The sequence below is a fragment of the Hibiscus syriacus genome, unplaced genomic scaffold (assembly GCF_006381635.1).
Source record: "Hibiscus syriacus cultivar Baekdansim isolate YM2019G1 unplaced genomic scaffold, ASM638163v2 tig00110925_pilon, whole genome shotgun sequence".
Taxonomy (NCBI): domain Eukaryota; kingdom Viridiplantae; phylum Streptophyta; class Magnoliopsida; order Malvales; family Malvaceae; genus Hibiscus; species Hibiscus syriacus.
In genome coordinates, this window is record NW_024062912.1 from 461604 (window position 1) to 475723 (window position 14120).

General features: G+C 33.3%; 1 protein-coding gene and 2 pseudogenes across 1 annotated transcript; 1 reads left to right on the forward strand and 2 right to left on the reverse strand.

Moving 5' to 3' along the window:
- Positions 1-313: 313 nt before the first annotated feature.
- Positions 314-890, reverse strand: LOC120146387 (annotated as a pseudogene).
- A 4305-nt stretch (positions 891-5195) lies between these two features.
- On the forward strand, positions 5196-6661 carry LOC120146399 (annotated as a pseudogene).
- Positions 6662-8269: 1608 nt separating this feature from the next.
- LOC120146381 (triacylglycerol lipase 2-like) lies at positions 8270-10478 on the reverse strand. Its single transcript, XM_039159965.1, has 9 exons — positions 10092-10478; positions 9900-10016; positions 9658-9798; positions 9460-9570; positions 9245-9388; positions 9033-9073; positions 8866-8945; positions 8683-8778; positions 8270-8589 (listed from the first exon to the last, which is right to left on the reverse strand). Exons 1-9 carry the CDS (start codon positions 10284-10286, stop codon positions 8270-8272), a joined length of 1245 nt encoding a protein of 414 aa, XP_039015896.1. The 5' UTR covers positions 10287-10478.
- Positions 10479-14120: the final 3642 nt, after the last annotated feature.

Here is a 14120-nt window from a genome sequence, read left to right on the forward strand (position 1 = left end):
TTAAATTTAATTCAAGATTTAAGTCTAAAGTTTTTCTAAGCTTATATATATTTATAAATTTTTAAATCAGTTTCATTTTTGGGTTGGTCATATTTCTTTTAAAATATTTATTTATACTTCCTCTTTAGTAAGGAAGCAGTTTAATTTATATAAAGAACGCAATTAGGAACAGAGAAAAAGCGGAGTTCTATTAATATAGATACCTCTTTAGTAAGGAGGCAGTTTAATTTAGGAGATAGCCAACAGTAGGATTTGCTGCACATATACGTATACATGTGCCAATCTATTTATTTAAGATTAAGATACATGCAATGGGGGAAGACTGCATTTAGTTGTGTGGATCGGCGTGAGTTTCAACGTCAACAGCCTCACCGGTATAAGAGCAGCACCTCCGGCAGCCTCTTCCATAATAATCAGAACGACAACAGCCATAGGCACAGCGTCCTCCATAACCACCACGTCCTCTGTATCCTCCATTCCCTTCGCGTCCTCTGTATCCTCCATTCCCACCGCGCCCTCTGTATCCTCCACGTCCACCGTATCCTCCATAACCTCCATGATCTCCGTACCCGTCCTACCCATCCCTGTCATCTTCTAGCATACCCTCGGTTGTTTCGGTTGCCACCTCATCTGCAAAATCAATAACCATATTCAGCATTTATGCTAAAATATAAATGTTGTTCATATATATATTTCAGTTGATGCAGTTCAATAAAATGAAGAAGACATGCTAGTTGCTGCTGACCATTTTTCTTTTCGGTGGTAGTTTCAGCAAGGTCTCGAGCTGCTACTTCCGAAGCAATGAGAATAACAAGAGCAGATAAAAGAGCAAGCAGAAGGAAACTCTTGGAAATGGTACCCATATCTGATTTCTTTCTTATGGAACACAAAGTAATTGAACAAGTAGAGATGCTTCAACTAAGGCCTTGTGTATATCTATTTATAGGCCTTCTGTAAGTAGTTGGGTGTTGAAGAGCCGCTACACCATTCAATCCTATCAACTCCGTTCCCATTCATGTCAACCTTGCATGAGGCATAGAGAGCGAGAAAGACTGATTCAGTCCAGAAAGTAGTTGTTGATGAGTGCCCCGCCCTCGTTTCTTTGCATGGATATAAGGGCATTTACGTGCAAATGTGTTAAAAATGGAGGTTGGCAGAAATAAATGTAACGACCTTTCACATCAGGGGTGGACTTTTTGCTGTGTCTTATCCGTATCATCATTCATGGTTGGCCTATGTAGTGGAAGACCGATCTCTCAAGAGAGTGCATGGCTATTAGGGCGTTGACGTGGAAAAATGGAAGTTAGGAGTAATAAGTTTCATGTTGGCCTGGACTTTCACCAGTAGCTTCAATCTTATCTTTCGGCTCCTATTATATATCTTTGAAATTGAGCTCTTGTCGGATTATATTTTGAGATAAGGTTATTTTTATATCTAAAATACTTGAATTTCAAATATTACATCAAAATGATCCGTTTCTTTGAAAATTACTTGAATTTTTTCACAAATTTTCCGACCTCCAAGGGCCCCGCACAGGCTGTCTCTGTGCGTGGAGAAATCCCACCGTCTGGTGGGTTGTTTGAATTGAGGCCGGCCTGACCCAACCCGCCTGCCCGACTCGACCCGTGTCTGACTCGATCCGATCTGACCCGAATCGAACTGGTCAATCGTTGACCATTGACCGACCGTTAATTATTGATCGGCGTTGACTTTTTCGGAAACCTCCATCTTGACCTTTTTTGACGTCTTGAGTCTGATTTTGTGATTCGTTTTGCCAAATTCTAACCCGAAAGCCCTGAATTGAGCCCGTTAATCCGAAAATGCTTAATATTTTTAGCATTTTTCCTTATTTATTTGGTATTTGATTATGGAATTGATTCGAGAATATATTTTTATGAAGTTACTTGTGTTTCACCCGACCGAGGGTCGGATAGATCCGGTGTTTCCCATCCATCAGATCTGCACAATCCATGTTCCTCGCGAATTACTCGTAGGTATCTGTAAATTGTTTAAATAGGGATTATTATTATTATTATTCATATTAGGATTTTGATATGGATTTTCCGATTCGTAGTATCTAGCGCTGGCGTTGAGCATGATCGGCCGATTTAGTAGTAGACTTTCTTATTAGACTACTCATACCGATACAAGTGTGTTTCATGATGGTGTTTCATGATGGTGTTACATTACGATTTTAAACTATTCTTCTGAATTATTTTAGATTTATGATAATACTGAATATTTTTACTACGCGATACCTAATTTTCTGAATATTGTTTATCTGATATATAATTTATTGTACATTTCTAATATGATCTCTGAATTATTTATTTATGTATCTGATTTATTAGTTTTGAATATTTTCATGTTTTACTAAATTAAACTATCATTTTCACTCGAATGCATACATGTTTATTACTGTCATTGGGAGTATTATTGGAGGAAGTATCTCAGGCCTAGTTATGACTTGTAAGTCCTTTACCACAGGCTCCTCGCTTTGTGCTCAGGGTAAGTCCTTACCGCAGACTCCTCGGCTTTGTGCTCATAGTAAGTCCTTACCGCAGGCTCCTCGACTTTGTGCTCAGGGTAAGTCCTTACCGCAGACTCCTCTGCTTTGTGCACATGTTAAGTCCTTACTGCATGTCCTTATGCTATGTGTATAAGGCTCTTACCGAGTGATCGGATGGGGGTAATGTTCATATTTTAAAATATGTTTGATAAGCTGATTTTACAGAAGTATAGGTGGGTGTATGACTTTGGGGAACCTACACATTTTGGTGATCGGTGGGGGTAGTGTTCATATTTTTAAAACATGTTTGATAAACTGATTTGACTAAAGTATTTTACATATATGTTTTTATACACCATAAGGAGCACACTTGGTTTTTTAGCTCATTCTGTAATTTTTTAAAATTTTCAGATAGTAGCAAACTTAGCATCAGGAAGACCGACTACTTTTATTTTTGTATCACTGTATATCTCTATATACCTTTTTGTTATACTTTGGTGACACTTGTTTTTGCTTCTGTCTCGATATATCTGTATTATTGGTATTTTGTTATGTATATGTTTTATATGGTTTTTTTGATACATGTATATATTGATATATGGACGTTTATCTATGAACTTTTCTTATAACTAATTTCATATTATATTGTGTATGGATTTAAACATTATTTTAAATATGAAAAGAAATTTCTGAAAAAGACATATAACCGCTTAGATTTGGGCATAACGGATGGGTATAATGGGTACAAAACAAGTAGTAATCTAAAAGAAAAATAACAAAACATTCTCCAGCATTTAGAAATCATAAAACGAGTTTCAACTCTAACATAAAATTCGACGCATAGATATCAGCCTATTAGCAAATTCATGAATTGCCTCTCGTTGCAAACAGATGAAATGATGGGACGGCTTTATTTATTTTTGGCCAATGCCTATTTTATTCTATTTAGCATTAAACTATAAACACAATCATAAATATATACACTAAAAGGGATGATCAATACCATGAAAAGTGAAGCCTCCTGCAAACTCAAGCAAGAATGTTCATCGAGAAAGGGTGAAGCATTCTCGAGCCTTTGCCCGAAAAAAGAGGAACGATGAGGCGCATAGTATTCTCCTTAACATCAGTCAACTTCCGCAGCTCATCGCCTAGCTCCTTGAGATTTGCACCAGAACCCATTTGCACCGTATACTTGTTTCCTCTCCATATGACAGTCACATTCACCATATTTACTTGCTCTTCCATGTTGCCCTATCACAGCAAACATAAAAGAAAACGAAGAACAAGAGAAACTTTTAATCACTCTTCAAAGCAAAAGATATCCATGGACCATAATCATAAACGAAATTTTTTCCTTTTAAACTAAAAACAAATAGCTACCTTCAAATTGAAGTCTTTTTAAATAAAGGCAGTTTGCAATGGAATTAGACCACCCAGATTTCCATTTACACGTTAAAAGAACCAAAACCCAAATTTTATTGCTTTCTTTTTTGTTCAAATTTTATTGCTAAATTGGACAAATTATTACGAGTAAATTAACCTTTAATATCAAGAATTACGGCAGAATATGGATGACAAAAAGGACACACATTGAGAATTTTCTCCTTTGGAGAAGGAATATTCTCCTGAAATGACTGGATCAACTACAAAAGGAAAATAATGCAAAACATTTTAATTCCTGGGCTTTTAATTTGCTTATATACTAACCGGAATGGGGCGCGTAGGATAAGGCGCGGTAGACACTAATCTTAGCGTGCTATTCTAAAATGCGCGCTGTGTTGGGTCTTTAATCTTACGCATTTGCTGGCGTCTGCCAATTGGAAAGAAACAAGAGATGACCCAACAGACTTTCGAGCCAACAAGGTCCATTTCTGATGCAAACATGGACTCACATCCATGCCTGGATAATATATTAAAAAAATGTTTTAATTTGCTTAATAAAATAATAATAAAGAATCATCCTGTAATTGTTCGATAAGTTTAAAAGAAATATATAATAGTATAATAAAATTTGATAATGATTTGAAAAGTTAAATGATGACTTTACAACTTGTGAATTTAAACGTTAAAAAATTCATTTTAAAATAATTTTGTGTATTTTATATGAAAAAAAAATAAGAAAATATAATCAGAGTAGTAAAGTGCAGCAAATCAAAGCCTCTTTCTTTGTTGAGGGAAGGAAGCCATTAATGGTTTCAGATTTAGATGTCGAGACTGTCATTTTTCCCAATCCCATGCGGCCTTTAAAGCTTGCACCCACTCTTTCAAGTCTCTCACCACATTTCTCTTCGAAAAATTAGATTGAATTAATATTATCAAAATGTAAATTTTATATATACAATTTAAATTATTATAAACAGAAATTATAAATATATGAATTTAAATTTTATTAATATTAATTTTTCACACAAGTAAAAGCTATAACATTGATAAGATGTGATATAAATTTAGTTTTTTTAGGTTTTTTATTTCAATATTATTTCAATTAATAAAAATATTGATAAGATATGAGATATACATACAAATAGTAGGTGGTGCAGTAAATACATCCTTTAATTATTTCCATTAAAACTCTCCACCAAACCTTCCTCCATATTAAACATAAAAAATAATTAATATGTTGTCATTTGCCGATCAAACATGGCAAAATTTTGATTTCCTTTTAGACATTGGATCGATTCCAGTCTCGTAAGCTGTCTGATATGCTTGCAGTGAAGGTGAAATGTCTTGCAGTAGTATCCCATTTCTTATTTGCCTCTGCTTATCTTTATCGGCACTAACACTTTTCACTTAAACCAAAGCTAAAGTTCCAGCCGTCATAGTGTTCGGAGACTCCTCCGTCGATTCTGGAAACAATAACGTGATTTCCACGCTTTTGAAGAGCAATTTCCAGCCTTACGGCCGTGATTTTTACGGCGGTCAACCAACCGGACGCTTCTGCAATGGCCGAATACCCCCAGATTTCATCTCCGAAGCTTTTGGACTCAAGCTGGCCATCCCAGCTTACTTGGATCCGGCTTATAATATATCGGATTTCGCCACCGGTGTCTGCTTTGCATCAGCTGGAACTGGCTACGACAACGCAACCTCCAACGTGCTTGTAAGTTGTAACTCGTAAGCCACTATATATATTCTATGAAACCCAGAGATCAATGAAGTTACTTTTATTGTTTTGCAGAATGTGATCCCACTGTGGAAGGAAATGGAGTATTATAAAGAGTACCAGCGACAATTGAGAGCATACGTCGGTGAAAAGAAGGGAAATCGGATTCTGAGAGAAGCTTTGTATCTGATGAGCTTAGGGACGAATGATTTCCTAGAAAATTACTACACTTTTCCCACCCGAAGATCCCAGTTCTCAGTGAGGCAATACCGGGATTTCCTTCTGGAACTGGGAGAGAGCTTCGTAAGGGAACTCCACGGTGTCGGCGTCCGGAAACTGTCGATCACCGGCCTTCCTCCGATGGGGTGTTTGCCGCTGGAGCGGGCTACCAACATCCTGGGCCAAAACGACTGTGTACCCGAGTACAACAATGTGGCATCCGAATTCAACAGGAAATTGGAAGGCCTGGTGGTAAAACTGAACAAACAACTCCCTGGAATGCGAATGGTGTCTGCATCTGCGTATGATATTTTCTAGCAAATCATCACGAAACCTTCTCAGTTCGGTAAGTTTCTCTTTCACTGCATTTTCGTTTATTTATTGACCGTACCGGCAAAGGAAAGATGCTAGCGGGCGCATTGAACCACTTCTTTGATCATTTTTTGCATTAATTAATCACTTGAAAACTCATTAAAATAGTAGAAAATTTTCTATAATACGATTGGATTAAACTCGATCATATCATTTTAGAGCATGCATCCAGTGAACAAAAAGAGAAATGTTATTTGCAGGGTTTGAGGTGACGGAAGTGGCGTGTTGTTCGACGGGGACGTTCGAGATGGGTTACCTATGTAGTCAGTACACTCCGTTCACATGCAGTGATGCGAATAAATATGTATTCTGGGATGCTTTTCATCCAACCGAAAAGACCAACAAAATCATCTCCGATCATCTCATTCCTCCTCTTTTAGCTATGTTTTCTAATTAACATACATGGCACATGTTTCATTTCTCTGCAACCTCTCTATTACATGCATGCTGTTCATTCATATATATATTCATTGATTGTAATTTCAATATCAATATTTTCTCCTTTCCCATCAGCTTCATTTGTAATGAAATATATTCATTTCTTTTGGCTAAAGTTTACCAGTCACAAAACCCTCATGCATTACAATTGGTGCTAAGCGTGGGAACCATACATCAGCTGTATCCTCAAATATCTTACATATTTTTTTATCGTTCATTAATATTTTATAAATCCGTATCCCTCTAAAAATTTACAGATTCATCATGTTAATATAAAATCTTATGTTCGTCCTTAATTGAAGTCTTAGCCCGTGAATGCCAACTTGGCCGTACGATTGGCAATCTGGTTACTCTCATATATATATATATATATATATATACTTACTCGATTACTTGTGCAAACCAAATTATTTGTTCACACTTCATATATATGTATACATACTCGATTACGTGTAATTCGTAATGCACTATAATGGCATGCAGTCTGTAATACCACTATGGAACGAACTGGAATACTTCAAGGATTATAAGACGAAACTTTCGTATGACATGATATATTGTAACATATAATATATAGTTTACTGTATAACTTTATTGTGAACCAAAAACTTCTACCAATAATTTAATGCCATGTGTATTAACTAATTTTAATTAACTTAACCAAAGTTTTCCGTCAACTTACTTTAACTTTTTTTTACCCTCAATTGTTTACCTCCTTCACCTTCCTTTAGTCGAACAACTCAGTTTTTCGTTTATGAATATGAAGTGAAGCAATGAATTGCTTTATTTCTTCTTCACTCCTTTCTTCTCCACTCTTTGGAACTTTATAAGAAACATGAACTTGTGGGATTCACACATTTATACGTGTGCTATTACTCGATTAATATTATTTTCAAAATCAAATCTGATATTTATGTTCTCAAACGCTGCTAAAACAAATTTGGAAGCAAGAATATGCGATTATGGGTTTAGATATCATTTGTCATGTAAATGTTGAGAATGTAATGAATATCTAAAGTATAAATTAGTTATGAAATTGGATTATTGAAAGACACAAAAACATGAATTTGAAATTAGACATCCAACAAATCCAAGAATTTGAACAACGTAATCATTTTATCATACAATTCACTCTATCTTTGAAATCCAAGTTCGATTAATTTAATTCTGTGATCTTTTTAAAAATGACAGCTTATTTTAACAAGGTAGGGTTGTCAGATAAAGCTCCAAACAATGAAGAAGAAACAATGCAATTCATTGCTTCGCTTCATAAACGAACAACTGAGTTGTTCGACTAAAGGAAGATGAAGGAGGTAAACAATGATGGCAAAAACAAAGTTAGGGTAAAAGAAAGTTGACGGAAAAGTTTGGTTAAGTTGAGTAAATTTCATTGATACACATTGTATTAAATTATTGGTTGGACGTATATAGGGGCACATAAAGGGCAGAAGGTTTTTGTTCCATTATAGTTATGATTTCTGTGATCAATAGATTCAATACTCTATACTTGTAAATTATGTCATCTTCAATTAATACTGCATACAGTTAAACTACAAGTGAAAAGAAGATGAAACAGATCGATTGAAGCTTTTTCTTTAAATATCTCTCTCTGTGTATGTATATATTGACTACTGCAGCCTAAAGAAGGCGATTAAAGGATCATATACTTGTTGTTTAGCATTTTCTGCCATGACATAATCTGCATGAGCATAATCGTCTCTAAACTGAACCACAAACTTGTCTCCATCATGATCTTTCAGGCTTCCCAGCAACAGCTTCACATCATTTACATCTGCAAGAGCATCCGCCCCTCCATAGCTGACGAAAAGAGGAAAGTCATTCGGAATGCCGGTCATGTTGTATGCAGGAGGCGTCGGTTGCCCATAATGTTTCATATTTTCGACCACGTCGTAGTAATCGTACATTGTTATGGTCCCTTGCCTAATCACTGGTAAATCAACCCCAGAAAATTTTCAGCAGAGATGTTCTTAAAACTGGAAATGTCGGTGGTTTGTTCCAAAAGGGTTTATGGATTACTTACTCTGAGCCAGATGGACCATGTTCTTTGTTGCCGATGGTTGAGGCTCATGATCTAGAAACATATTTACTATGGAAGAGTTCAAGCAACAATTCTGACCTACAAATGTATGTCCAAACGAGTTTTTAACTCAGCAACAGCTTGCCTTTAATAATTGGTAGTATTAATTTGTAGTTGTACTTGTACCTGTAAAACTGGTCAAAAGGTTACTGCAATCAACGCCTGGTTTACCGCAGATTTCTTTCAGAAGTTTAACTACTGCCTCCCTGTTCATAGGAAACAAATATGAACTTAAATCCCACATTGCTCCAACTTTTTTCATTTCCCGCAAACAATAGAGGTGGGGTTCTTACCCTCGTGGGTCAAATTCATCGAGGCCTAACCAGTAGACTGTCTGTCAAAGGGAGAAGAAAACAAAGAAATAGTTGTCTTCAATATGAATATAAATCTTATGGGACATAAAATATAAAAAATATATCTAAAATATATAAAGATTTAAAATTTTAAAAAACGCCTAGTCGGTCCATGCTTGAATATGGACACAGAAACTAGGAATTGGTTTTACCTCAGCAATGAAGTCATCAGCTGCAATTTTTGCAAGTGGGGAAGTCAACTGACCCATATAAGCAATAGGGCAAAGCAAAGCAGCTGATCTCAACATGTTCAACACCTCATCCTTTGAGAACGCAGCCAAAGCGATCAATGTTCCCTGAAAGTGAAAACAATATTAAACTTCTCCCATTGCCCCACCTTAAGAAACTATTGGGGGAAAAAAATCACCTGCGAGTGTCCCACATAGTGAAGCTTTTGTCCTGTTTGATCATAAACATATTGGATTGTTGCAGGAAGATCATAAGCTACCAATTCATCCCACGACCAATCCCAGTAAGCCTAAAAACCAGCAAAGAATCAACCTAATGATCAAAACCCATAACAGAAAGCTTGAAAACATAATGAAAAATAGAGTGAAACAATAACCGGATCGTTAGGAGTGAGTGATGTATGGCCTTTGCTGTACTTTGTTCCACGTGAGTTAGCAAGCCAGACATCGTAGCCATTATCCGACAAGACAAATGCCAAAGACTGTTCCGGAGGCAATAACAGCCACGTTATTGCATCCTGACATCATGCAAAACAGCAAAACCCTTGTCAAATATTATTTATTTTTTTGTCGAAATTCTTGCATTAGAGAATCTCAGAAACATGACAAAACAAACAACCATTAAGAGCCCGTGCTGTAACAGAACCGGTGGTCTGGTTCCGGTTCCTGGTGTCCCACCCGACCGACCCACGGGAATTCTTTGCATACTGAGAATGTAACCATCTCCCGTAGTTACCTAAAAAAAACCAACAAGAAACTTTGATTAAACCGAGGAAAATCCAACGGTTGGTATATTCTTGGAGGGACTTACCGTGTGTTCTTCACATTGATAACCATGAGTTTCCACCACTGATTTGCAAATACCTTCATCAGATGAAGGAGCCATTGCAGCCATCCCAATGCCATTCTCTTGAGCTTTCAAGGCTTTTCGAATTCCAGCTGCTGACCCACAGAGAAGAACCATTAGAATTGTAATGCATGTTATTGCACTGTTGGATACCTCCATGATATATGTTTTTTTATTCCTGTTTCAACAACCCCAATGTTTGCAGAAATTTTATAGCAGCGGAAAAACCCAAATAAGAACAAAATCAAAGCATTCACATGAGAAAGCTATTGAGAACATCACTTTGTCAACAGACAAAAAAATTGGTCTATAAAAAGGGATCAAATGGACCATTTTTTCCTATATTTCGATATGCATTAACTTTTGGAAGATTTCCCAAACTGCCACGATTTCTTAATAACAGTTATAAATTACAACGTTTTTATTTGAAGAGATGGACGTTCAAGCCAATGCAGAGAATGCACGAGCCAATACCATGTTTGCACAAAAGAAAATGATATTCTTTGACATATTTTTTACGTTTGTCTCCATCAGAGCATACTGAAAACGTAGCTCCAAAATAGCAGCTAGATGGGAATGCATATGAAAACTAACTTGGAAATAAACGATGTAAAACAAACAACAAATTTTGAAGATAATTTTCTCAATTCAATCTTCTTCTTCTTTTTTACAACATTTAATGTTTTATTCTGTTCGACCTGATAATTATGATTAAGTGATCATTACACATACACTCAAATGCTAATGATTATCAAACAATATCTGAATTTAATGAATAGACAAAATTAGATCGACTTTATTTATTCAGGTTGATCTCACTTGAACCATAGTGATAAATTTACATAATTTAAAATAAAATTTTATTAGTATTTTATTAAATAATGAAATCTTGAACGATCAGATTAACCTAATTTCAATTTAGATGAAACTTTTAAAACTTTTCAAGCTGCAATTTAATTCAAGCTGGTCTATAAGCACCTTTACAATAATTAAAAGGGTACCAAAAGGTCATCAATGATTTACTTTGAAATAAAGGTGAGGATAAATATTAAAATTATACATTAATTTTAATCAAATGTGTAATGTAATATATATTTAAATTTTGTATAATTATATAAATAAGAATATGATAAACCATTAAACGATCTTAATAATAAAATAAAGTATTATTCTTTTTATAAGTTTCAAATTTAAATAATTATATTTGTAAGGTATGTATTCATTTTCAATAATTAATAAGAATTATTGTTATTTTATATTCATTCCATATTATTCAAGAAATGATTTAATTTAGTTTAATGACAACTTCATTTTATATTTACATATTATGAATATATAATATTGTATTAATCTAATATGGAAATTGATTAATATATTTATTTTTGAAATATAAAAATTAAAATGTTAACTACACTTATGTTTGTATTTTATCTGTTTTTTCTCATTGATTTTAAAAAACATAATATATGGTCACTTTTGTTTTTATTTAATTAAAATGTGGTCACCACGGGTTAACTGTCGTTAACAATTAAAAGATTATGTGATGTGACAGTTAAATATTTTGGTATAATCACACATTTGATCCGTATTATTTGCATATTTTCTCAATTTAGTCGTATTTTTAATAAATTAAAATAAATTTAATCATTCAATCGAATGATGTCATGTGTCACTTGGAAATCCAAACATGTACCAACCCATTAAGCCCAGACCAATGCTTAATCTAAAATAAACAATTTGATGTATATATTTTGTATCTTAATGTATAAATACTTAAAATAAATTCATAATATATATATATTAGCTTTAGAAAATATATTTTATTAATTTATTGAATATGTTTTGTTATTAACTTAATTTAAAAATATTTTTATTTTTATTTTTATTTAAAAATATATATTTTATGTTAAATATTTTAAAGTTAAGATAAGAACAAAATATAGGGTAAATTATGCATTTAGTACTTAAACTATCAGTTTTGGTTCATTTTAGTACCTAAACTTCAAAAAAAATCAAAATCATACCTAACGTTTAATTTTCATTTCATTTTAGTAACCTGCTGTTAAAAACTTAACACGTTTGGTACCTGGACTATCAATTTTGGTTCATTTTAGTACCTAAACTTTTAATTTTTTTTAAAAAAAATAAGTTAAATTTTGAACTAGAATACTAAAATGAAACAAAAACTAAAATTTATAAAGGCAGCGTACTAAAATGAAACAAAATTAAACTTTATATATGATTTTGAAAATGTTGAAGGTTTAATTACTAAAATAGACCAAAACTGATAATTTAGGTATTACACACGTAATTTACCCTAAAATATATTTAATGATTTAAAGTAATAATATAATATATTTAATAAATTAAGATAAAATATATTCTTTGAAAGTAAAAATAATAATAATAATAATAACATATATTTTTAAAGGTTTAGATAAGAATAAAAAATATTTTTAAATAAGAATAAAAAATATTTTTAAATAAAAATAAAAATAAAATTTTTATTAATATGTAGTAAATACAAGATAATATATGTTCAAAGATAATTCTCAACCATTTGACATAGAATTCTTACACCCCTGACATTTCTGATGTTCGAACTCGGGACCTTAAGGAATAACAACATTCCTTTACTATTGAGGTCGCTCGGTTCGTGCAAAAAAATAAAATATTTTTAAATTAAGTTAATAATAAAATATATATTTAATAAGTTAATATAACAAAATATTTATTACAATAAATATATATAATATTATGAATTTAAATTAAGTATCTATACACTAAGATACAAAATATATACATCATTGGTCTTAACTTGGTGGTTAAGTACATTCTTGGTTTCACAAGAAACCTAGATTCAAATCATTTTAGCTTTAATTTACTTTGCTTTGTTCTGTTTCAGCAAAAGGGTAATGGTGAAATGTTTTACGATTGATGAAAAATAAATATATTAAATTAAAATAAGATTAGTCCTCCAATCGAATGGGGACACGTAACATTATTCGATTGGATGATTAAATTTATTTTAATTTATTGAAAGTAAGAATATATTGTGAGAATGTAAAAAACCAAAGATCAAATGTGTAATTATACCAAAATATTTAACTTTCATGTCACCTAATCTACTAACAACAATTAACTCATGGTGACCACATTTTAATTACATAAAAATAAAAGTGATCATATATTATATTTTTTTGAAATCAATGAGGAAAAATAGACAAATAAAAAATATAACTGATCATGTAGTTAATCTAAAAATAAATTAAAATAATGTATAATTTTATTTTTTATATAATAATTTATAAATTAAATTAAAATATATATTAAGAGGAAGCGGATGCTGAAGCCAGCAATGATGGCTATCTAGCAAGCGGTCCGGATGGGGTTATCTGAAATTAATGTTGAAGCGGACACATAACAGAATTACGGATGCCTTTGCCGTGAAGTCGATGGAAAGGATATTTAATTTTAAGAGAAATAAAATATTATTCCATATTTAGGAAGGTATCAATTCACTACCATTTAGAGATTTTAATGACATAACCTCCGCCCAGAGAGAGTGATTGACAACAATATAATTAAACCAGATTATATCCTCAATTCTTAAGAGATTTAAGGTCTGATATTCAGACCAAACCATAATTTTTCACCCGCGTGGGACTCAGTTCTTGGATATGCATATTACATGACTAACAAAAATCCAGGCTCCTATAAATGGACATCAATAGGTACTCAAGTCAATGTTAAAGCAGAAAAATAACAAAACCATCCAACCATTGGTTCTTAATCGGTTCACTTCCGGCCGGCTAAGCTTGTAAGGCTCAGCAACCATCATGATCAAACCAAAAACATTCTAACGGCTACCGATACAGAAAACGATCCAATATATTCACCTGCGTTTTATTCACCACAAAAGCAAAAAGGAAAATGTCTCCCCCCCCGAATTTTGCTTGTAGCGAATATTCAAACCACCTATATCATTCAGCC

What these genes read in the sequence shown, in the direction of transcription:
- LOC120146381 (XM_039159965.1), bottom strand. Translation starts at nt 10,286, where the DNA reads ATGGAGGTATCCAACAGTGCAATAACATGCATTACAATTCTAATGGTT. An exon ending in GATGAATTTGACCCACGAGG is followed by an intron (nt 8,946 to 9,032) that starts GTAAGAACCCCA and finishes TCCTATGAACAG; the next exon opens with GGAGGCAGTAGTTAAACTTC. An exon ending in CCTTTTGACCAGTTTTACAG is followed by an intron (nt 8,779 to 8,865) that starts GTACAAGTACAA and finishes ATACATTTGTAG; the next exon opens with GTCAGAATTGTTGCTTGAAC.